Source organism: Hyperoodon ampullatus, assembly GCF_949752795.1.
Source record: "Hyperoodon ampullatus genome assembly, chromosome: 12".
Lineage (NCBI taxonomy): Eukaryota > Metazoa > Chordata > Mammalia > Artiodactyla > Ziphiidae > Hyperoodon > Hyperoodon ampullatus.
This window is the reverse complement of record NC_136925.1, coordinates 56,820,987-56,845,521: the sequence shown is the minus strand read 5'-3', so window position 1 is coordinate 56,845,521 and position 24,535 is coordinate 56,820,987. Positions and strand designations below refer to the sequence as shown.

The following is a 24,535-nucleotide window of genomic DNA, read 5'->3' as shown; positions in this document are numbered from 1 at the left end:
TCTATACTCTCCACCTTAAGCCTAAAAAGGTATCCGTTCATGTAGCTAGTTAAATCCTCCAATAATGACTCTGGATCAGGGAAATGATTTGCTAATGCTTTTCGCAAACATGGGGAAAGGGAGCTCATTTCCTCCCATCACACACCCCAAACCCTCTGTGTTTTCAGTGGCCCGACAGAAAGCCAAAGCTGACGTACATGGAAAAAGGATGACAGAAGTATTAATAGGAGTTAGTAAAAGAAGTGTTGCCTTCACAAATTACATCTGAGCTCTTCTTGAGATGACTCCAGGGCATGTTGCAAATTCAACAATTTATAATCAGTTACCTTTTATCCTTAAAATCACGCAAAACAAGCAATTATTTAGAATGCAGTAAATGGTTTAATATTTATGGACTTGAGAAAGAACTTGAATTAAAATTCAGTCTGGGATCTGAATTAGCACCATCAGAATATAGAAGGAATTTAATATGCATGCACAAATTAGTTTTAATAACATACATAAGTAAAATACATTTGTTTTACTTGATACGGTTGTTTTGGAGGACCCTTCTTGGAGTTGAACTTATTTTTATTAGTTGGCTGGGCATGATACAGGTTGAACACCCCTTAGTTCCAGGGCCTTGGCAAAATTCACCTCCAATGGCTTTCCCGTGCCTTTGGTGAGCCTTAGGGATCGGATGCAACCTCGGAAACGAATGTTGGTTGTCAGGCCAAACTGGTTGAGGCCCTCTGAAAAACCAAGCAAGGAGGGCTCAGTTTTGAAATTCAGCTACTATGTTAAGAGCATGCTTCAAAGTCAGCTGTTAGCTTAAGATGCAATTGGAATGCTATTTTATGTAAAGTAGTGATTTTGTTCTTAGCTTTACTAACAGTTAAACTGGTAGAGAAACATCAACTTTTTTATAGTTATGTATTATGAAATATGGAGACATCTATAATTACACATTTGAAGACATCAAAGAATTTGGTTTGGAAGGGACAAGTTTACAGTGAATTAAAATTATTAAATTTTATTTAATGAACCAAAGTAACTGATCAAATACTTTAAGTACTGAATTAGGACATGACCTTATTACTTTCTTCCATTGTAAAAATAAATCCCAAATGGTTAAGTTTGTTGTGAACTCACACAAAATCTTTCTCTTCTTAAGGAGAGAGTCCCTTCTTTTAGCAGGCCTACCAGGTGCTAAGATCCCATTTCATAGACTGTAAATGGAGAAGTATATTATCGCCTTCATAATACCTTGGGGTTTATCCTAATTGAAGCAGAAGGAGATATTTTCTTCTTTTTTTTTTTTGTCCCCGAAAAAAAAATTGTTTTTTTTTTTTGGCTGCACCATGAGGCATGCAGGATCCTAGTTCTCTGACCCACTAGGGATCGAATCCATGCCCTCTACAGTGGAAGCACAGAGTCCTAACCACTGGACTGCCAGGGAATTCCCAGAAGGAGATATTTTCAAAAACCCAGGAGCAATTTTGGAAAGAGGAACTCAGAATTGGTCCCCATGACTTCTGTATCTTTTCCATCATCAACTGCTGCTGAATATACATTTTGCTTGTTTTGTTAAGGAGAGGAGCTCTATATAAATGGGGACAAGGGTTTCTCTTGCCAAAATACAGAAACACCATTCCAGGAGTCTGCGTTACTACAGTATTTATTAAGAGGCTCTTGGCTTACTTCTTATCAAGTTGGGCACTCTTGTTTATAGGCACTTTAGGTAACTCTCTGTGGTTCACATGCTATATTTAATGTGCTGGAGAGGTATTTTTGAATGCAGATGTATTGCTTGGGTTTCTTTGTAATATAAGCTCTATAATAGCCTAAGGCGGAAATTAGCTATGTTTAACCCAATGATTTCCAGAACTTGAGGAAATAAGTTCCATAACATTTTATGATTCCTCTGGTATGTTAATTTTTAAAAAATGAGAAAGAACACCAATTCTGGCCCTGATTGCTGTTAAATGCCTCATATCTTTTATAAGCCAAATTCATTTCCTCTAGCCTCCATCTCCCCACGAATGAAATTTTGGAGGCAATCATGAAAAGTTCAGTCCCATGTGGTTTATATAAGTAAAATGCTCATTTTACACACTAGAAATGTCAGATAATGTATTATTTATTGGAGCAGATTCTAAAGCTAGGAAGCAAGTATACTTAAGCACACATTCTTGAACGTATTGGTAGAATATAGATAGATGTGTTCAAAACCACTAACAAAACAGAGCAAAGATATTCTTGCTGGGGTAGGCAACACTCACCTGGGAACCCTCCAACAAACACAGGGTCATTTGTATCAGCGGATGTAGATGCTCGATTTGGGCTCTGGGCTTCCACCTGGTTCCCATCTACTGTCAGCTCGATTCGGTGCTTGACCTTGTTGGCCGTGACTTTATGCCACTGTCCGTCACACAAATGCCCTGGGATCCCAGCATCATAGACGGCAGTGAATCGGCCGGCGCCATTGTCCACATGAAACATAAGCTAGAAAGCAGGAAATTGAACAGCCAGAGATGGTTTCATTGGAAGGGTGTCATGGTGGTTGACAAAGTAAAAATTATCTCTAGAAAAGTCATTAGCTGAAATAGTTTGAAATGTATAACTTAGGCATATTAAATTAAAAAAAAACAGAAATTAAAATGCAGATTTAATGACCAGGAGTCACAAATTATGCTCTTTACTTTCGGACACTGTTGGGCAATAGGCAAGACGTATGAGGCTGGTAATAACTCTGCTTTCAGAAAATGTGAAATACAATTTGAGGCCAGGTGACAAAAAAGGATGTAGTATATACACTGGGAAAAATTCTACCACAGATCTTTCTTAGAGTGTGGGAGTTCTTAGGAATCTGGTTTATAAATTCATTTGAAAGGATGATTTTTTTTTAATTTAAGATTTTGATGTTTTAATTGTATATTTTTTCCTTCACTGAATCTATTTTATATATAGGATTGAGAGTTACATAAATTACATTTTGGGGCAAGTTTCATGTCACAGTTACCAAAGACTTTGAGCCAGAAGGCCAGTTCAATTCTTAACAATGAAGAACTTAGACTAGGAGTTCTTGTCTAAATGAGAAAAACCTGTTTTTAGTAACACAGAATGGGCCCTGAAACTTGAGATTGCAGAATTCTTTTGAAGCTGATGAAGAAAAGAAACATTGAAACATTAAAAACAGTCAATTTGGCAAAACATTTGACAAGGTAAAAGAAAAGAAATAGGGGTTTTAAAAAGAAGATTAAAAGTGCAAGTAAATAGGTGAAAAGTTTGTAAACTATACAGTGATGTAAATATTAGTTAAGATTTTACTGTATGCGGTGACATTTGTAACAAGGGAATTTAGCATATAAAAAGAGCTTGGTGAGAAATCCATATGCATTGTGATGGAACTTGACACCCTGACAAGTTGCAGGGAACTGTGGTTATAATCAGGTGCAGAGCAACACTGACAAGATGCAGTGAAACTGTGTGTTGAAAATCTGGCAGAACTATTAAGTGTTTGTTGCTTATTCCCCCTTTTTGTCTCTGTGCTCCTGGATCTTTTTGCTTTACTGCCTTTGAGGATGGTTTGAAGACTGAGAGGAAGGAGGGAAGAGGATAAGGAAAGCGTATTTTAGGTCAGTGTGTGGTTTTTCTTCTTGGGAGGCAACGGCACCCTAGGAGTGGAAATGTGAACAGAGCTGAAGTATGATTCCTGTTGAAAAGGCAAATAGGAAACTTGTGAAATTTCTCGTTTTGCCTTCTTCTTTTTACCTGTGCCCTATAGTACAAAGTACATGAAAACTGGTTATCTCACTGCTGGTTGCTGCTCATAAGCAGGTAGGGACAGAAAAGGCAGTTAGAATTAGATTATCCATTGTGAGCAAACTGGCACAATACTTTATATTCTACTAATATAACTTTATTATAAATTTGTTCTATTGTGCAATGGTATGTGGATGCCTTTAAATAAATTGAGAAATCAATATGTCAGCTAGACATCTTCATTTCTGAGAGGTGCCTACACTGTTATAAGAGGCAAAGACTGATTTTAGACAATCTAAGCCCTTTTTTCCCCACTGGAATTGATAGCTTCATAGAGCGTGTATTCATAAAGAGGAGAATAACTTTCCTTTTAGCCACACAGTAACTAGCTTGAGATCCAAAACCACTTAGGCCATTATTAGCACAGTTGGCTTACCGTAGAATTAGCACATTTAAAGTTTACACTGGTCTACAGAATAAGTGTGTTGAAAACACACAAGAATTGAGATAATCCAGAAGGATGAAAAGATCCAATCTAGCTTTCTCCCAACAAAGACAAGATCAAGGCTTCAAAATAGAGCAGATGTAGAGAATGGACTTGAGGACAGGGGAGGGGGAAGGGTAAGCTGGGATGAGCTAGTGGGAAGCAGCCGCATAGCACAGGGAGATCAGCTCAGTGCTTTGTGTCCACCTAGAGGGGTGGGATAGGGAGGGTGGGAGGGAGGGAGATGCAAGAGGGAGGCGATATGGGGGTATATGTATACATATAGCTGATTCACTTTGTTATAAAGCAGAAACTAACACAACATTGTAAAGCAATTATACTCCAATAAAGATGTTAAAAAAAATAGAGCTTTCTACATGTAAACGACAGTATCGTGAAGAGAGCAGAAATATTTAGACTGCTGATGCTCACCTTTTCAGCAATCATTTCAATACCCATTCCATCCATTTTCTGGCTGCTGATTCCCAGAAGAACTCCAGTGGTTCTAGTTGTGCGGAATTCAAATTCTACAAGAAGGTCCAATCCTACTTTGAACCCATCAACTGTAAAATGAAAACATGTTTTAAAAATTGTGGATTCGAGTTCAGGAACTGTTCATTCAAATTTGTACAATGCAATGGTTTTATTAGCTTTCAATTCATGTGTTAGACAACTATAAGTTCCAGACTTTCATATGGCCGACACCTCCACCATTTATAGTTATTGCTTATTTTCTTGACTGCCTTCCTTCCTAGAATATAAATTCTGTGAGGACAAGGACTTTGCCTATATTGCTCACCATTTTATTTCTGTGCTCACCAAAGTATCTGACACATGGTGGAGGTTGAATATATATTTGTTGAATGAATGAATGAATGAACACAGACTAAGATGGACTCAAAGAATCTCACAGCCAGGTGTGATTGTCAGAAGTCTTGCTGCTGGATGAAGTCAAGCATTTCAGTGATTATTCAGTAAAATTTTACTGGGGCACTCTAAATGGTACCACGATGATCTGAAAGGGCTCAAATATCCCCAAACATTTTATTTATAAAGAAAGGAATTACAAATACAATTTTGAAGGATAAGATTCTGGGACATAAATAGACTTTTCTAGTTCATCAAGTTAAGTCTTTATAATTTTTCCATATTTGATTCATTGGTTTACTTAATCTTTTAGCAAGTATTTAAGACACACTTCTTAGAAACAAAGTGATCCATTAAGATCAGGCTAGACTAGACTTGCATGAAATATTAGAGGAAAACTCATGGAAATTTTTTCCAGGTCTCCTATTTATTAAGCAAGAAATAAATGCTATGTGTAACCACAACTATCTCCAATAAGGGAGGCAGCTGTTATGTGAAAGACTTTTTTCTTCTACTGAGAACCTTGATGAGTTGAACGGACAAAGACAGGCTTAGGGCAGATTTTAAGAATGAGGGGTAGAAGAAGCTGGAGTTTTCTGCAAAATAAAACAATGATTTTGTTTCTGTTCCTGAAAGGAGGATAAGGAAAAGAGAGAAATAACATGAAGCCATTCAGCAGAGGATAGGGGGAGTGAAGAAGCTATTAAACCCCCAGAAACTGGGTAGCTGGAAAGTTTTTAAGGACAAAGGTGTCAGAGGTTTAAATTGAAGTCGTATATTTTCCAGTAATGTAACCTCCTCTGACCACCCAAGTCTTACACAGATAGTATTACACTGTGTGTTGAGGTGATGGCAGGAGTTATTGGAAACTGGGGAAGTGGCTAATTTTCTGGTCCAGTTTGATCTCAAACCAAAAAAGCCCAGGCAGGATGGTAAGTTAATCTGTTAACTGCATTAGTTGAAGCTGAAGCTTGCCATCAATTTGACGAAGCTAATGCCAGCTATCTGAATTTGCAGAAAACTTGAGAAAAGCTTTGGGCTTTCACAGAACATGGAATTTGGGGTTCAACATAACCTCCAACATTTCAGTATTTAACATATCCTGTGTTTCTCTGTTTTCTGCTTCTGCACAGGGGAAATTTCCCACATATCCCCTGTTGGAGGGCCCTGCTCTTCTGTCTCCAACCTTTGCATGTGTGTTCAACTCATCTTTTAAACCCACCTCAAATGTCAATTCCTCCATAAAAACTTTCCTGATTTCCCCAAATTAATGTTTCCGTAAAATATCCACAGAAACTTGCCTGTGTGTCTTCTATAGTTTCTAGTTATTTTTTACTTGTCTTCTTGTGATTTCTGAGCATAAAGAATCTTATCTATTGATAGCATGTTCTTGAAGGAAGGGAATTACATCTTATTTACTTCTGTTTCCCATGTTAACTTCTACATATTACATTAATTTTTTTCTAACGAGCAAATGCATGTTCCTATGGTAACCATAGGACTGATTCTATCTTAAAGTATGTTAATGTCAGATTGTTTTGTTATTATGTACAAGTTATTTCATATTTTTCTTTCCAAATTGTACATTCACTGTCAGTGATCCGGACCTGCACTGAAAATGCCCACTGGAACGAGGGGAGATACTTAAAGAAAGTCAGGGAAAGGTGCCAGTCATCATCACCATCAGCAAGAAATGGGCACCAGTATGTGTGCATTGTGTGTGTGAGGGGAGAGCATGAAATGGAGCCTTGCAAGGAATTGAAGAGAGGAAGAAAGGAAAATGCGATCTCATCTCCAGAAAGAAAGGTAGATGGGGAAAACTAGAAAGTAGATACATTACATAATATAAACATAGGAACCTGCTTGTAGAATTACATTTATTTTGCTATTATTGGTCTCCAGGGAAGGAGATGGAATAAACTCGCCAGATAGCCTTTTACTTTATTTCTTCTATTAGTTCTTATCAGAATCGGACACATTAATCTTTAAGAGGCATTTTTTATTACTTCTAAACGTTTTTATTTCTGGTTTAAACAAAGGATGCTAGTTTCAGACCCCAGGGACTTTTATTTTCCCACACAAACAAGAAGTCAATATTTGGACCTAGTTAATATTCAACAGAAAGGACATGGAAGCACCTCACCTGCTTTGGCAAAACCCGTTCCATCAAAATATGTTCCTTTCTGAGCATTTGCAAAACACGTCCCGACACGGTAGCTGGAGGTTGGCTGTTCGAGATCAGCAGGGGCTTCTGCCATCTGAAGATTCCTGATGCAGCCATCAATGCTGTAGGTCACCTGGACATTCAGGTCAGAAGAAACACATACGGGTTTTAGCAGAAGTTTGCCTTTATGTGGAATGCAATCATTGGTAGGCTGTTCTGTGTGTATAAACATCTGCCGATTGTCCTAGGCCATCTCCAAAACTGCCTGGTTCGGCACCATCACCCCAGGCTTCAGAGCACAGGTGCAGAGAATCCGGTGCTGTGCTTCGCAACTAAGACAGCGGTCCCCATCCCCGGGGCGGTGGACTGGCCTGTTAGGAACCTGGCTGCACAGCAGGAGGTGAGGGGCGGGCAAACGAGCGAAGCTTCATCTGTATTTACAGCTGTTCCACATCGCTCGCGTTACCACCTGAGCTCCGTCTCCTGTCAGCATTATGGTGAGTTGTATAATTATTTCATCATATATTACAATGTAATAGTAATAGAAATAAAGTGCACAATAAATGTAATGCGCTTGAATCATCCCCAAACCATCTCCCCTGCCCCACGGTCTGTGGAAAAATTGTCTTCCACGAAACTGGTCCCTGGTGCCAAAAAGGTTGGGGACCACTGAACTAGGATGTATCCAGCCTGGAATATGATTGTTTTGATATTCTAAATACTGCACACTACGTCTCTAGTGGGACCACTGGTTTGACAGAACTCTGGGCCCCTATGGAAATTGTAACTTTTAATTAGTCTCTTATGTTTCTATTTCATGTTTCTAGTAACAGTTTATTAACCTTACTATATATACATTTTTTTCACAATCTGTGTTCAAATTCTACTTGAAAAGATAATTAGGTTTGGTTCAGTGCTTCTTCCTTATGAAAATCTAAGGAAAGCAGTGGATACTTTCCTAAGAAAATGCACATACACATGAAACTTGAAAGCTTGCATGAAACATTCAAAGTTTAGGGACTTTAGAAATAAATCAATCATACTCTGCTTCATTATATTTCATCTGGGTTAAGGGATGCAAGTTAATCACTCTTGGCACTCTCTGTTCAGAGACTCTCACTTTGATTGGCCTACATAGCATAGCCAATAGCTGTGAAGGGGAAGTCATACTGATCATCCACAAGAGGAGCCAAATACTGAGAATTGTAACCATCATGAACAATTGTCTTTGATGAAGAACGAGGCTGCATCATCACGTGTTCTAATTTGAGCATAGAAATGAACCACACTTGTGTGTAGTGCATTTTCTAAAAACACTAATCCCCTGTGCTTCTTTTTTTTTTTCTTTACACCTTTATTGGAGTATAATTGCTTTACAATGGTGTGTTAGTTTCTGCTTTATAACAAAGTGAATCAGTTATACATATACATATGTCCCCATATCTCTTCCCTCTTGCGTCTCCCTCCCTCCCTATCCCACCCCTCTAGGTGGTCACAAAGCACCGAGCTGATCTCCCTGTACTATGCGGCTGCTTCCCACTAGCTATCTATTTTACGTTTGGTACTGTATATATGTCCATGCCACTCTCTCACTTTGTCACAGCTTACCCTTCCCCCTCCCCATATCCTCAAGTCCATTCTCTAGTAGGTCTGTGTCTTTATTCCTGTCTTACCCCTAGGTTCTTCATGACCTTTTTTTTTTTCTTAAATTCCATATATATGTGTTAGCATATGGTATTTGTCTTTCTCTTTCTGACTTACTTCACTCTGTATGACAGACTCTAGGTCCATCCACCTCATTACAAATAGCTCAATTTCTTTTTATGGCTGGGTAATATTCCATTGTATATATGTGTCACATCTTCTTTATCCATTCATCTGATGATGGACACTTAGGTTGTTTCCATCTCCTGGCTATTGTAAATAGAGCTGCAATGAACATTTTGGTACATGACTATTTTTGAATTATGGTTTGCTCTGGGTATATGCCCAGGAGTGGGATTGCTGGATCATATGGTAGTTCTTTTTGTAGTTTTTTAAGGAACGTCCATACTGTTCTCCATAGTGGCTGTACCAATTCACATACCCACCAGCAGTGCAACAGTGTTCCCTTTTCTCCACACCCTCTCCAGCATTTATTGTTTCTAGATTTTTTGATAATGGCCATTCTGCCTGGTGTGAGATGATATCTCATTGTAGTTTTGATTTGCATTTCTCTAATGATTAATGATGTTGAGCATTCTTTCATGTGTTTGTTGGCAGTCTATGTCTTCTTTGGAGGAATGTCTGTTTAGGTCTTCTGCCCATTTTTGGATTGGGTTGTTTGTTTTTTGTTATTGAGCTGCATGAGCTGCTTGTAAATTTTGGAGATTAATCCTTTGTCAGTTGCTTCATTTGCAAATATTTTCTCCCATTCTGAGGGTTGTCTTTTGGTCTTCTTTATGGTTTCCTTTGCTGTGCAAAAGCTTTGAAGTTTCATTAGGTCCCATTTGTTTATTTATGTTTTTATTTCCATTTCTCTAGGAGGTGGGTCAAAAAGGATCTTGCTGTGACTTGTGTCATAGAGTGTTCTGCCTATGTTTTCCTCTAAGAGTTTGATACTTTCTGGCCTTACATTTAGGTCTTTAATCCATTTTGAGCTTATTTTTGTGTATGGTGTTAGGGAGTGATCTAATCTCATACTTTTACATGTCCCTGTCCAGTTTTCCCAGCACCACTTATTGAAGAGGCTGTCCTTTCTCCACTGTACATTCCTGCCTTCTTTATCAAAGATAAGGTGACAATATGTGTGTGGTTTTATCTCTGGGCTTTCTATCCTGTTCCATTGATCTATCTTTCTGTTTTTGTGCCAGTACCATACTGTCTTGATTACTGTACTTTGTAGTATAATCTGAAGTCAGGGAGCCTGATTCCTCAAGCTCCGTTTTTCGTTCTCAAGATTGCTTTGGTTATTCGGGGTCTTTTGTTTTTCCAAACAAATTTTGAAATTTTTTGTTCTAGTTCTGTGAAAAATGCCAGTGGTAGTTTGATAGGGATTGCATTGAATCTGTAGATTGCTTTGGGTAGTAGAGTCATTTTCACAATATTGATTCTTCCAATCCAGGAACATGGTATATCTCTCCATCTATTTGTATCATCTCTAATTTCTTTCATCAGTGTCTTAAAATTTTCTGCATACAGGTCTTTTGTCTCCTTAGGTAGGTTTATTCCTAGATATTTCATTCTTTTTGTTGCAATGGTAAATGGGAGTGTTTTCTTGATTTCACTTTCAGATTTTTCATCATTAGTGTACAGGAATGCCAGAGATTTCTGTGCATTAATTTTGTATCCTGCTACTTTACCAAATTCGTTTATTAGCTCTAGTAGTTTTCTGGTAGCATCTTTAGGATTCTCTATATATAGTATCATGTCATCTGCAAACAGTGACAGCTTTCCTTCTTCTTTTCCAATGTGGATTCCTTTTATTTCCTTTTCTTCTCTGATTGCTGTGGCTAAAACTTCCAAAACTATGTTGAATAAGAGTGGTGAGAGTGGGCAGCCTTGTCTTGTTCCTGATCTTAGTGGAAATGGTTTCAGTTTTTTGCCATTGAGGACGATGCTGGCTGTGGGTTTGTCATATATGGCCTTTATTATGTTGAGGAAAGTTCCCTCTATGCCTTCTTTCTGCAGGGTTTTTATCATAAATGGGTGTTGAATTTTGTTGAAAGCTTTCTCTGCATCTATTGAGATGATCATATGGTTTTTCTCCTTCAATTTGTTAATATGGTATATCACGTTGATTGATTTGCATATATTGAAGAATCCTTGCATTCCTGGAATAAACCACACTTGATCATGATGTATGATCCTTTTAATGTGCTGTTGGATTCTGTTTGCTAGTATTTTGTTGAGGATTTTTGCATCTATGTTCATCAGTGATATTGGCCTGTAGTTTTCTTTCTTTGTGACATCCTTGTCTGGTTTTGGTATCAAGGTGATGGTGGCCTCTTAGAATGAGTTTGGGAGTGTTCCTCCCTCTGCTATATTTTGGAAGAGTTTGAGAAGGATAGGTGTTAGCTCTTCTCTAAATGTTGGATAGAATTCGCCTATGAAGCCATCTGGTCCTGCGCTTTGGTTTGTTGGAAGATTTTTAATCACAGTTTCAATTTCAGTGCTTGTGATTGGTCTATTCATATTTTCTATTTCTTCGTGATTCAGTCTTGACAGGTTGTGCATTTCTAAGAATTTGTCCATTTCTTCCAGGTTGTCCATTTTATTGGCATAGAGTTGCTTGTAGTAATCTCTCATGATCTTTTGTATTTCTGCAGTGTCAGTTGTTACTTCTCCTTTTTCATTTCTAATTCTATTGATTTGAGTCTTCTCCCTTTTTTTCTTGATGAGTCTGGCTAATGGTTTATCAATTTTGTTTAGCTTCTCAAAGAACCAGCTTTTAGTTTTATTGATCTTTGCTATCGTTTCCTTCATTTCTTTTTCATTTATTTCTGATCTGATTTTTATGATTTCTTTCCTTCTGCTAACTTTGGGGATTTTTTGTTCTTTCTCTAATTGCTTTAGGTACAAGGTCAGGTTGTTTATTCGAGATGTTTCCTGTTTCTTAAGGTGGGATTGTATTGCTATAAACTTCCCTCTTAGAACTGCTTTTGCTGCATCCCATTGGTTTTGGGTCATCGTGTCTCCATTGTCATTTGTTTCTAGGTATATTTTGATTTCCTCTTTGATTTCTTCAGTGATCACTTCGTTATTAAGTAGTGTATTGTTTAGCCTCCATGTGTTTGTATTTGTTACAGATCTTTTCCTGTAGTTGATATCTAGTCTCATAGGGTTGTGGTCGGAAAAGATACTTGATACAATTTCAATTTTCTTAAATTTACCAAGGCTTGATTTGTGACCCAAGATATGATCTATCCTGGAGAATGTTCCATGAGCACTTGAGAATAATGTGTATTCTGTTGTTTTTGGATGGAATGTCCTATAAATATCAATTAAATCCATCTTGTTTAATGCATCATTTAAAGCTTGTGTTTTCTTATTTATTTTCATTTTGGATGATCTGTCCATTGGTGAAAGTGGGGTGTTAATGTCCCCTACTATGAATGTGTTACTGTCGATTTCCGCTTCTATGGCTGTTAGTAGTTGCCTTATGTACTGAGGCGCTCCTATGTTGGGTGCATAAATATTTACAATTGTTATATCTTCTTCTTGGATTGATCCCTTGATCATTATGTAGTGTCCTTCTTTGTCTCTTCTAATAGAATTTATTTTAAAGTCTATTTTGTCTGATATGAGAATTGCTACTACAGCTTTCTTTTGATTTCCATTTGCATGGAATGTCTTTTTCCATTCCCTCACTTTCAGTCTGTATGTGTCCCTAGGTCTTAAGTGGGTCTCTTGTAGACAGCATATATATGGGTCTTGTTTTTGTATCCATTCAGCCAGTCTGTGTCTTTTGGTTGGAGCATTTATTCCATTTACATTTAAGGTAATTATTGATATGTATGTTCCTATTCCCATTTTCTTAATTGTTTTGGGTTTGTTATTATAGGTCTTTTCCTTCTCTTGTGTTTCTTGCCTAGAGAAGTTCCTTTAGCATTTGTTGTAAAGCTGGTTTGCTGGTGCTGAACTCTCTCAGCTTTTGCTTGTCTGTAAAGGTTTTAATTTCTCCATCAAATCTGAATGAGATCCTTGCTGGGTAGAGTAATCTTGGTTGCAGGTTTTTCTCCTTCATCACTTTAAATATGTCCTGCCACTCCGTTCTGGCTTGCAGAGTTTCTGCTGAAAGATCAGTTATTAACCTTATGGGGATTCCCTTGTTTGCTATTTGTTGTTTTCCTTTGCTACTTTTAATATGTTTTCTTTGTATTTAATTTTTGACAGTTTGATTAATATGTGTCTTGGCGTGTTTCTCCTTGGATTTATCCTCTATGGGACTCTCTGTGCTTCCTGGACTTGATTAACTATTTCCTTTCCCATTAGGGAAGTTTTCAACTATAATCTCTTCAAATATTTTCTCAGTCCCTTTCTATTTCTCTTCTTCTTCTGGAACGCCTATAATTCTAATGTTGGTGCATCTAATGTTGTCCCAGAGGTCTCTGAGACTGTCCTCAGTTCTTTTCATTCTTTTTTCTTTATTCTGCTCTGCAGTAGTTATTTCCACTACTTTATCTTCCAGGTCACTTATCTGTTCTTCTGCCTCAGTTAGTTATTCTGCTATTGATCCCTTCTAGAGTATTTTTAATTTCATTTATTGTGTTGTTCACCGTTGCTTGTTTCATCTTTAGTTCTTCTATGTCCTTGTTAAATGTTTCTTGCATTTTCTCTGTTCTATTTCCAAGATTTTGGATCATTTTTACTATCATTATTCTGAATTCTTTTTCAGGTAGACTGCCTATTTCCTCTTCATTTGTTAGGTCTGGTGGGTTTTTATCTTGCTCCTTCATCTGCTGTGTGTTTTTCTGTCTTCTCATTTTGCTTATCTTACTGTGTTTGGGGTCTCCTTTTTGCAGGCTGCAGGTTTGTAGTTCCCGTTGTTTTTGGTGTCTGTCCCCAGTGGCTAAAGTTGGTTCAGTGGGTTGTGTAGGCTTCCTGGTGGAGGGGACTAGTGCCTGTGTTCTGGTGGATGAGGCCGGATCTTGTATTTCTGGTGGGCAGGTCCATGTCTGGTGGTGTGTTTTGAGGTGTCTGTGGACTTATTATGATTTTAGGCAGCCTCTCTGCTAATGGGTGGGGTTTTGTTCCTGTCTTGCTAGTTGTTTGGCATAGGGTGTCCAGCACTCTAGCTTGCTGGTCGTTGAGTGAACCTGGGTGTTGTTGTTGAGATGGAGATCTCTGGGAGATTTTCGCCGTTTGATATTACGTGGAGCTGGGAGGTCCCTTGTGGACCAGTGTCCTGAAGTTGGCTCTCCCACCTCAGAGGCACAGCAGTGACTCCTGGCTGGAGCACCAAGAACCTTTCATCCACACGGCTCAGAATAAAAGGGAGAAAAATTAGAACGAAAGAAAGAAATTAAGAGAGAGACAGAGACAGAGAGAGAGGGAAGGAGGGAGAGAGAGAGAAAGAAAGAGGGCGAGAAAGAAAGGAAGGAAGAAAATAAAAGGTAAAATAAAATAATCAAAATAAAAAAATAATTATAAAAAAATACGGACGGATAGAACCCTAGGACAAATGGTGAAAGCAAATCTATACAGACAAAATCTCACACAGACGCATACACATACACACTCACAAAAAGAGGAAAGGGGGAAAAAATCATAAATCTTGCTCTCAAAGTCCACCTCCTCAATTTGGGATGACTCGTTGTCTCTTCAGGTATTCCACAGATGCAGGGTACATCAAGTTGATTGTGGAGATTTAATCCGCTGCTCCTGAGGCTGCTGGGAGAGGTTTCTCTTTCTCTTCTTTATTCTCACAGCTCCCGGGTCTCAGCTTTGGATTTGGCCCCGCCTCTGCATGTAGGTCGCCGGAGGGCGTCTGCTCTTCGCTCAGACAGGACGGGGTTAAAGGAGCCGCTGATTCGGGGGCTCTGGCTCTCTCAGGCCAGGGGGAGGGAGGGGTACGGAGTGCGGGGCGAGCCTGCGGCGGCAGAGGCCGGCGTGACATTGCACCAGCCCGAGGCGCGCTGTGTGTTCTCCCGGGGAAGTTGTCCCTGGATCCTGGGACCCCGGCAGTGGCGGGCTGCACAGGCTCCCAGGAGGGGAGGTGTGGATAGTGACCTGTGCTCGCACACAGGCTTCTTGGTGGAGGCAGCAGCAGCCTTAGCATCCCACGCCCGTCTCCGGGGTCCGCGCTGTTAGCTGCGGCTCGCGCCCGTCTCTGGGGCTCCTTTAAGCAGCGCTCTTAATCCCCTCTCCTCCCGCACCAGGAAGCAAAGAGGGAGGAAAAAGTCTCTTGCCTCTTCGGCAGCTCCAGACTTTTTCCCCGGGACTCCCTCCCGTCTAGCCGTGGTGCACTAACCCCTTCAGGGTCTCTTCCTGCCGCCAGCCCCAGTCCCCTCCCTGCACTCCGACTGAAACCCGATACCCGAGCCTCAGCTCCCAGCCCCGCCCACCCCGGCGGCCGAGCAGACAAGCCTCTCGGGCTGGTGAGTGCTGGTTGGCACCGATCCTTTGTGCGGAAATCTCTCCGCTTTGCCCTCTGCACCCCTGTTGCTGTGCTCTCCTCCGCGGCTCCGAAGCTCCCCACCTCCGCTACCCGCAGTCTCCGCCCGCGAAGGGGCTTCTAGTGTGTGGAAACCTTTCCTCCTTCACGGCTCCCTCCCACTGGTGCAGGTCCCGTCCCTATTCTTTTGTCTCTGTTTATTCTTTTTGCTTTTGCCCTACCCAGGTACGTGGGGAGTTTCTTGATATTTGGGAGGTCTTCTGTCAGCGTTCAGTAGGTGTTCTGTAGGAGTTGTTCCACGTGTAGATGTATTTCTGATGTATCTGTGGAGAGGAAGGTGATCTCCGCATCTTACTCTGCCGCCATCTTCCCCCTCTCTCTCTCTCAGGCACCTTGATGGAAACCTTTCAATTATTGGAAGCATCACACTCCTTCTCTGCCACGATTCCTTCCCAGCATCACCTCCGTCAAAAGAGTGCCTCTAACTCTCCATTGTGCCTCATAATGGCCCTTCAATATGTGGCCTGCATCTTCTCTTCTCCTGGTTTATTCATTCAACATTCTTTCAAAAAATTTTTACTGCTAGTGTTGGAGGGTCTCCTGCAGAGGCGTGGGGGTGGCTGTGGCTCACTGTGGGGACAAGGACACTGGCAGCAGAATTTCTGGGAAGTGCTCCTTGGCGAGAGCCCTCCCAGAGTCTGCCATTAGCCCCACCAAAGAGCCCAGGTAGCCCCTGTGCTTCTTAAAAGAATGCTTTCCAAAGCCAACCAGGACACATGGTCTGACAAAAAATTATTTTGTGAATACTGATTTACAAAACTTGTGAGGACTTTAAATTCTGACTCCAGTATTGGATAACAGTACTCTAGATCAGGGATCCCCAATCCCCACGGTACTGGTCCGTGGCCTGTTAGGAACTGGGCCGCACAGCAGGAGGTGAGGGGTGGGAGAGTGAGTGAAGCTTCATCTGTATTTACAGCCGCTCCCCATCGCTTGCATTTCTGCCTGAGCTCCGCCTCCTGTCAAATCAGTGGCGGCATTAGATTCTCACAGGAGCGCGAACCCTACTGCGAACTGTGCATGCGAGGGATCTAGGTTGCACGTTCCTTAAGAGAATCTAATGCCTGATGATCTGAGATGGAGCTGAGGCAGTGATGCTAGTGCTGGGGAGTGGCTGCAAATACAGGTTATCATTAGCAGAGAGGTCTGACTGCACAGAGATCATAATAAGTCAGTTGTTTGCAGACTCATAGCAAACCCTAACAGTGAGTGGCAAGTGACAATGAAGCTGCATCTTACGGAGTAGACTGGACATAAGCAACACGCTTCGGGTGTCACTGTCTCCCATCACCCCCAGATGGGGCCATCTAGTTGCAGGAAAACAAGCTCAGGGCTCCCAGTGATTCTGCATTATGGTGAGTTGTATAACTATTTCATTATATATTACAATGTAATAATAATAGAAATAAAGTGCACAATAAATGTAATGTGCTTGAATCATCCCAAAACAACCCTGTGCCACTCCACCTGCCCGCCCCAGGTCTGTGGAAAAACTGTCTTCCACAGAACTGGTCCCTGGTGCCAAAAAGGTTGGGGATCACTGCTCTAGATACTGCATCTCTCAATATTTGCTAAATCTCTAGTCCTGAAACAATACCATCAATATCATCATTATCATCTTCCTTGTTGTCTTGGTGCTTTCTATATACTTGGTATTTTTCCAAGCACTTTAAATATATTACCTCATTTAATCTTTCCAGCAACCTTGCTTGTTTGGTATTATTATTAAACTATTTTACAAAAGAGGGACCTTTGTCAAAAAAAAAATTAAGTAACTTGCTCAAGATCACACAGCTACTTAACAGTTAAGCACGTATTCAAACCAAGGGAGTCTGGCTCCAGGGTCCACACTCTGATTTGCAATATTGCCTCTCATAGTCAGATCTGTCTAGAAAATTTGTCACTTCTCAGAAAAGATGATTTCCTATTCATCTATAATTGGTCATGGGCCAATGTGACCTAATAATTCAAAATACATTCATGACTCAGGCAGCTATTTAGGCCACAAAGAAACAAATTAGACACTTACTGGACCAATTCTTCGGGTAGTGTAGTTAATGGGCAGCCCGCCAATATACAGCATTCCCACAACATCCAGAATATCAGCTTTCTTGGGACTGATGGTTCTGTTGGAGGCACCGTCTACATAAATAATTCCTTCTTGCTTAATTCGAGTAATCTTAATCTACCAAAAGAAGAGGCGTCATTAACACCATAGATAAATTTCAAATATGCAGAGTATAAGCATAAGAACTTTTAGGATATTCCTTAGGAAAAAGTGAAACAACTTACTGAGTGCCTAATATGTGCTAAACCCATAATATAAGTGAAATTAAATCTGTTTACAGAATGTCTCAAAGTCTGTCTTTTCCATTAGTACCATCTCCAAAGAAGGAGAAAATCTTCCTGGGTGAGTTTTAGATTGAAGACTCTTCTATAGTTGCCAAGTGAGCATCTGTATCAAGAGGTATGCTTGTTGTAAGGAAACTTGCAGATTGAGAGCCCTGTCATGAATTAAGTGGGCTGCAAAATTCATGTCCAATTTCAAAAGTTCATTGGTTTGATTGAGCAAAGCCTGATCTTCCCAGCACAATTGCAGATATGCTACATCCCTCTGCTTAAGAGGCACTTCTTGTGCAGAATTGCAGGAATGCAGTGCATCCGGGCTGCACTGCCATTTCTGCAGCAGCTGATGAGTACAAAGTCAGGGAGGAAGATGGAAGGCTGACTGGGCTGAAATGACAGGAGTGGATTGAATTATTTTCTGGGGCAGAGTGAAATAAAAAGTGTGGAGACTAGCTTGAGCATAAAATCCTTGAGTCTGAATTTAGGAAAAGGAGCATGTAACCTTGTGAAATGCTGGAGTACAATAATGGTTTAAAAACGAATCTACATCAGGATTAGAGTAATGTAAGACCTTATTTACACTGATCTATTCTGGTTTCGGAAATAACTTTCTAAAAACCTGCAAGGATAAAATCCCTCCTTAATTTGGCTACTTAGCGTAATCCCTGCCTCACTGTAGCCCAACAATATGTCTTTTTCTCAAGTGTCATATTTATTATGCTATTAGCCAGAGATGAGAATAAACCTTAATGAGAGCTCCTGCATAAAGTATTTGCTAGTCATAAGCTCCCTAGAAAATTTCTTATTTCTAGATAACAAATTAGTTGACTTTGCGTTTATATTATATTTTTTCAGGTTCCTTGGCTTTCTATATGATACAAGTCCAAATATGTTAATATATAAAATCCAATATATAATAATATCTTACTCTAAAAATTAAACATTTAATTGGTCCACCTAGGGAAGCTTTACTTGATAGGTTACCACAGGTGCAGAGACAAATTCTGAGTTTTCATTTTAATCAGGCAGTATATTATCTACTTGCAGTCATGCCAAAGAGGACAGTAAGCTGGCAGGTGAACCTTCTGTGCCCATAATAGTACCAGCTTCTGGGTGTAAGGCCAACATTTAAAAAGTTGTTCCAAATGACTGTTTGTGGAAATGATACCCCAGAGGCCTTTAAACATGAGGTAGCAGATTCTCAGACTCTTGGTGTGCTCAGACCACTGTGGGGTTGGGAGAGGGGGGAAAGACAGCCATAGGGCCCATTTTAGTGTTGCCAGCTTTTAAGTTGGTCAAATATTATTTCATAAAGAGAGGTTATTTTAGCACTTTAAAAATAGGAAATATAATCTTAGAATAAATATTATTCCTTTAAATTGAATACATAGAACTTTATGATTAACACAGTCCATTGTCCCATAATAATAATAATACTTACTTAGAGTATTGGAAATGTCTTCAGTTGCCTGGCCCTAGTTTGTGGACAGATGTTTGGGAACCACAGATGTACAGCAATGATGGAATCTTATAGTACCATGATGAGGTATGTAGGTGGTCAACTATAAACCTACCCAGATTTGATCACATTTTCCAAGGTTGGGCAGTCGTATATGGCACTTACTTTATTTTTAGCCTCGGCCACATTCCAGTGGTGCCAGAGTCAGTGTCTGCACTGGCAAGATAATACTGGCACCAGGGGAATGCCGATAGCTGCCACCCAGTAACCCCCTCGTAGGGCACTGCCAACATCCTGGGGACTATTACCTTGTGCCAATGGCCATCATTGATTTTGGTGGGGATCATCGTGTTGGTGTCACCACTTCCCAAGTCATAACTGAAGTAGGGCAATCCATTTCTCAGCTGAACTGTAGCAAAATCAGCATGATTGATCCGGGCCATGTAAAAGAGCAAGCCTGATTCAGCTTCAGTTCGCACTTCAAATTCAATGGTGAGACTGTGAAATAAAAGTATGCGAAGTAAAACAGAAGAATAAGAACGTTCTTATTCTAGGATAGAGTGGCATCTGATCATGGTGCTTTTTCATAAAGGATAGCAAAACCTTTTCCAAGGTGAGGACTATCCAGGTCTGCTGAGTTCCTAAACTGGCTTCTCAGGCTCAGACAAATATTGATATAATTCTATTCTTTACAGTACTCAGTGAACTAAAAAAGCTCACCTCATTTATTAATAAATATAGTTAATTAAACTTGAATAAACAAATACTTAGTACTTCCATTTATTGGTTCTTGTCTAATACCTCAGAATAAATCATACCGGTTTTTAACTTTGGTGTCATCAAATGCAATTGCAATGTGACTGTTTCTCGAAAGCCCAAACTGTTTGCTCCCTATCAGGAGAGCTGGTTCCGATTCTGCAGCACAAGGACCCTGTAAAATACCAAGGAGAGAAGGAACAGAGATTTTGGACTCCACTCTTTAAAAATGTAATGCTGCTGTCTAATGGTTTCTTATATTTTAGTTTAATGTGCTCACAAAATCTCGTTTAAGTGCCTTAGAAATGAAAGCTGTCTCTTATTCATCTCTGTACTCTACTACATAGTAGGTACTTACTATTTATACTGCACCTTTGCATTGCCAAAGGAATGGTGCTCAAAAATATTCATTGATTAATGCATGTTTTCATTATCCTTTACGGAAATCTATTATTTATATTTCTGAGAAAACTGGAATTTCCTTCTCACTCTTACTTCATTTATGAAGAGTTATATCGTTAGAAGATTGAACAGGGAAAATGACAAGCTTGCCACTGGGTTACAAGAGTAGAAAAATGTGTCCTTCTTGTCCTCCCCATTTCTCCCTCCCACCGTCTTACTTTTTCTTGAAAATTATCGGTGCTAGAAGGTTTCCATGAATTTAGACTTTCAAGCTGGTGTATCTCAACTTGCAAGTCAGCCCATTCAGGCTTAGCCCGTTGCTAGGCAACCCAGCACACTTTTTAATGTAACCTGCCATACACCATTTCAACTGCCACTGTTCAAAGATCAACTTCCTAGGGTGCTTACAAGGTAGAGCTCGCTGCAGGGCTAGCTTCAGAGGCAGGCTTCCTGTGTAGTCACTGAGCTTAATGCTCTGCTGTCACCATTTTGAAATTCTTAATAATTTTTGAACAAGGTACCCTGCATTTTCACTTGGCTCTGGGCCCTGCCAATTACATAGCCAGACCTGACTGGGTAGACCTTACTTGGCTACTGTAACCCTCAGCTCAATAGTTAATCAAGGCTCCTCAAATTACCAAAACCACAATTCCTTTCCTTGGTCTCTATTTTCACAAAATAGCTCCAAGTACAAGCTGCTTAAGAAGTCTTTTACAGCACAAAGTACATGAGAAAATAAATAACCTGCCTGCTCTCAACAACACATCTGTTTTTAAAGATCTGCACTTAATAGCTCTGGATGGGCCACTGCCCCAGTGCGCGCTGACTCAGCAGAGGTTCCCAAACAGCCCAAGGCAGGCTTTTGATGCAGCATGCTCTTCCCTGGGTGTACCTTGGAGATGACTCATCAGCGCACAGGAAATTTCTACTTGATGAGGAAAAGCCTTGCCCTCTTTTCTCTGGAGCTTAGTCAAATGGAGCACTCTGCCACAGCAGGTAAAAAGCTTTAAGTGTTTTGAAATGCTGTAAAATTGGGCTTTATGGAAGTATTTCCCTTCTTGCTTCCCAGGAGATGGTCAGTTGCAAAGAGCAGACTGTGGCTGAAATTCACACAGATATGCAAAAACCCAGCGGGTAGAAGAGGAGCATGCTATTTATTCACACAGCTGAATGGCCTCCCTTGGAATCAACATGTGGCACCTTTCTTATTACCCTGACTGCAAAAAGAGCCCAAATGGAAAGGCCTTGGTAGCTTAATGTCTCAGCCTTCGATGATGCTATTAATAGACCTGAGATCATTTATCAACCTCTCACAATATTTCCTGTAGCGAGGACCATCACAACACACGTAAGTAGCCTGCCATCTTCCTCAGAAATCTCGAAGAGAATCCAACCTGCTGGGAGTCCATCAGGGGCAGAATTTAGCTAAAATATCTCTAAACCCTCAGCTCTGAAAACTGAGGGATTGAAAAGGTCACTGGATGTGGAGGAATTAGGGAACTATAATGCGTAGCCTAAAAGGAAACCACCAGCAGGTTATTTCCGTGTTATTGTTAACATTGTCTAGTGGCTACAAATATATGTTAATATAAAACAACTTTTCTAATGTAATTTTTAAAATTATCAAAGTGGCTATTGTAAAGAGTAGGTCTTTTATTGGTAACAGCTATTTGTCGTGGAGACCTTTTGTCTTTACATGTTTAGGGCATTGTGGCCTGAACACCATGCTAACCTTGCTTGCTGGTAGACTGGACACGTGATTTCCAACACTGGTCTTGAGCTGAGCAGCTCTGCTACATGTTATCAGATTTTCTAGATGAAAAAGGCCCTGCTTACATTGTTTTAGAAAAACCTTTGACTTTGGAAGGGTCCTGTTTAGAAGTGTTACATGGTACATACACCCACCTGAAATTTAGGAAGAATAGTGTTACCCGGAGAGGCTTCTGCTTCACTTTTACAACAGGTGGATCCTGAGAAGCAGGTGGAAACAGTGGCTAATAAACCTGTGTTCTCAGATTGGCCAGTTTTATAGAAGAAAGTGATAACAAATGCATCACTCTGTTAGGTAAACTCAAAGTATAAAGCCGTTATGTAAGTTCATTGTTCTTTAAGGACATCCGAGTTGACATTTACTGTCATCAATTTGCAATGGGATGGATATTAGGGAAACAGTTTAAATAAACTATCACCTTCCTTTATAAAACTGGCAGTTGACAGAGGACAGAGAGGTTCCAGTGTAAGAGGATTTTCTGTGTATCTACTTTAGGATTCAAATGGGAAGACAATTCTCCAACAGTCTCTAACCTGGTAATGTTTTTGGTGAAAGCCTAGATGTCTCCTCTCACTTGGTTAAGGGGAGGCGGGATGGATTGTGCCTCTTCCTTGTCCCTCACACCCCACAGAGGGTGGAGCTCCTCACCTGGCCACTCAAGCAGCTCTTTTCCTTCTAATAGCATTTTAAAGAGGGACCATGTGAGGGCTTCCCTGGTGGCACAGTGGTTGGGAGTCCGCCTGCCGATGCAGGGGACACAGGTTCGTGCCCCGGTCCGGGAAGATCCCACATGCCGCGGAGCAGCTGGGCCCGAGAGCCATGGCCGCTGAGCCTGCGCGTCCGGAGCCTGTGCTCCGCAACGGGAGGGACCACAACAGTGAGAGGCCCGCGTACCGCAAAAAAAAAAAAAAAAAAAAGAGGGACCATGTGATATGGAATAGATAATGCCCCAAGGTTTGCACGAGAATAAAATGGTCTTGTCATTAAGGACATTTTCAACCCTGCTTCCCATAGAAATCTAAGGTAAGAGGAAGGGTCTTCTAATAAGGTAATTTTAAGGAACCTTTAAAGAATGGCTGTTGAAAGATGAATCGTCCCCTTCCAAGCCAGTGTGAGCTCGAGGGGGAGCATCATCTTTATGGATGTGATACATTACCTGTGTTATTTTGGAAACACTGATCTCTGAAATGTGTTAAAACAATAATACAAATAGCAGTGGCTCATCAATCTCAGCATGTTACAATCCTGCCACCTTGTGGGGACTCTTAAAAGTACATATGGGGGAAAATAGAGGACAGGATGTGCTTGCTCCTTATTTGTCTCTGCTTGACAGGTGACAAGATGTGGGCAGACAAGACTTCGGTGGGGAGTCTAAATGTGGCCCTGCACCTGTTGGTGAGAACAGGGACACAGCTGGAGAGGATTCTGAAGGAAGCCATGCTGCCCATAGCCATGTTTACGCAAGTGGGTAGAGCCGCAGGTTAGTAATGGAGCTTAACATTTTCACCTTCATATTGTTAATTAATTTCAGGTCAGAATAAAGCATGGTCATTTCTGACTGCAGATTGTTGGCTGACATTTGGAAATGAGTTATTGGATTCAGGATGGCATATGATTGGTGGATAAGCATTCCTTGACTCTAGATTGGTGCAGAGTAGAGACTTCAGTTGCATTGATCAAAACTGCCATCTCTGTTCTTGAAAGCACCAAATGATGAATGATATAAAGATTGCATCATTGGAGTATAATCTGCAAAAAATACTGGTTCACTATGCTGTACACATGAAAATAATGTAATATTGTAACTCAACTATACTTCAGTACAAAATTAATTTAAAATGGCATCATTTTCTTCTTTCATGAGTCAAAAATCCTCTAACAAATGTGGGCTAAAATGACATTTGCGAAGTTGGTTGCTTCTTTGTGATGCTCATCTTTTGGCATGAATACTAAGCGGAAGATACTTTTTACGGCACTGACTTTAATATTCTGAAATACAAAATCCCTATTCAAGCTGTTTACTGAGAAACTGAGTTATGTTAACTCCCTGCACATAAGCTTTTTTGCTAAGTAGTGGGCATTTGCTAACACCCTGCATATAAGCTTTTTTGCTAAGCAGTGGGCATTTGCGGCACTATTTACACACTAATGCCTGAACAGTAATTCTTTGCAGTATGGAAAGTGTATGTTTCCCCTTGAAATACATATCAGTATCCAATTGATTTATTCTTTGGCCGGGACTGTACTTAGCTTTTAAAATCACAGCATTCAATCTGCTGGAGGAAGAGCTTTCTTTTGCTCTATTCTTTCCTTCTCTGCTCACTTCTTTCCCCCAACTCCCCAAGAGCCCCGAACAGCACAGGGACTCTTCATGGCTGTTTATGCTG

At 40.4% G+C, this 24,535-nt stretch overlaps 1 protein-coding gene and 1 long non-coding RNA gene across 3 annotated transcripts in view; one reads left to right on the top strand and one right to left on the bottom strand.

The window, feature by feature from the left end:
- Window positions 1-431: 431 nt before the first annotated feature.
- The window catches only part of LAMA2 (laminin subunit alpha 2), a gene marked incomplete at its 5' end in the record, with an annotated part of 604,254 nt that continues 580,150 nt past the window's right edge, over window positions 432-24,535 (bottom strand). For both annotated transcript variants that reach the window (XM_079716968.1, XM_079716967.1), the window contains 7 exons: window positions 432-731; window positions 2,262-2,484; window positions 4,661-4,791; window positions 7,239-7,392; window positions 17,444-17,599; window positions 19,528-19,717; window positions 20,038-20,150. In XM_079716968.1, the coding sequence (XP_079573094.1) occupies window positions 574-731; window positions 2,262-2,484; window positions 4,661-4,791; window positions 7,239-7,392; window positions 17,444-17,599; window positions 19,528-19,717; window positions 20,038-20,150 (1,125 nt within the window). In that variant the 3' untranslated portion in view covers window positions 432-573. The remainder of the gene's footprint in view (window positions 732-2,261; window positions 2,485-4,660; window positions 4,792-7,238; window positions 7,393-17,443; window positions 17,600-19,527; window positions 19,718-20,037; window positions 20,151-24,535) is intronic.
- LOC307061701 lies at window positions 21,628-23,620 on the top strand. Its single transcript, XR_013811197.1, has 3 exons — window positions 21,628-21,725; window positions 22,831-23,171; window positions 23,482-23,620. It is a non-coding gene; the product is annotated as an uncharacterized lncRNA (long non-coding RNA).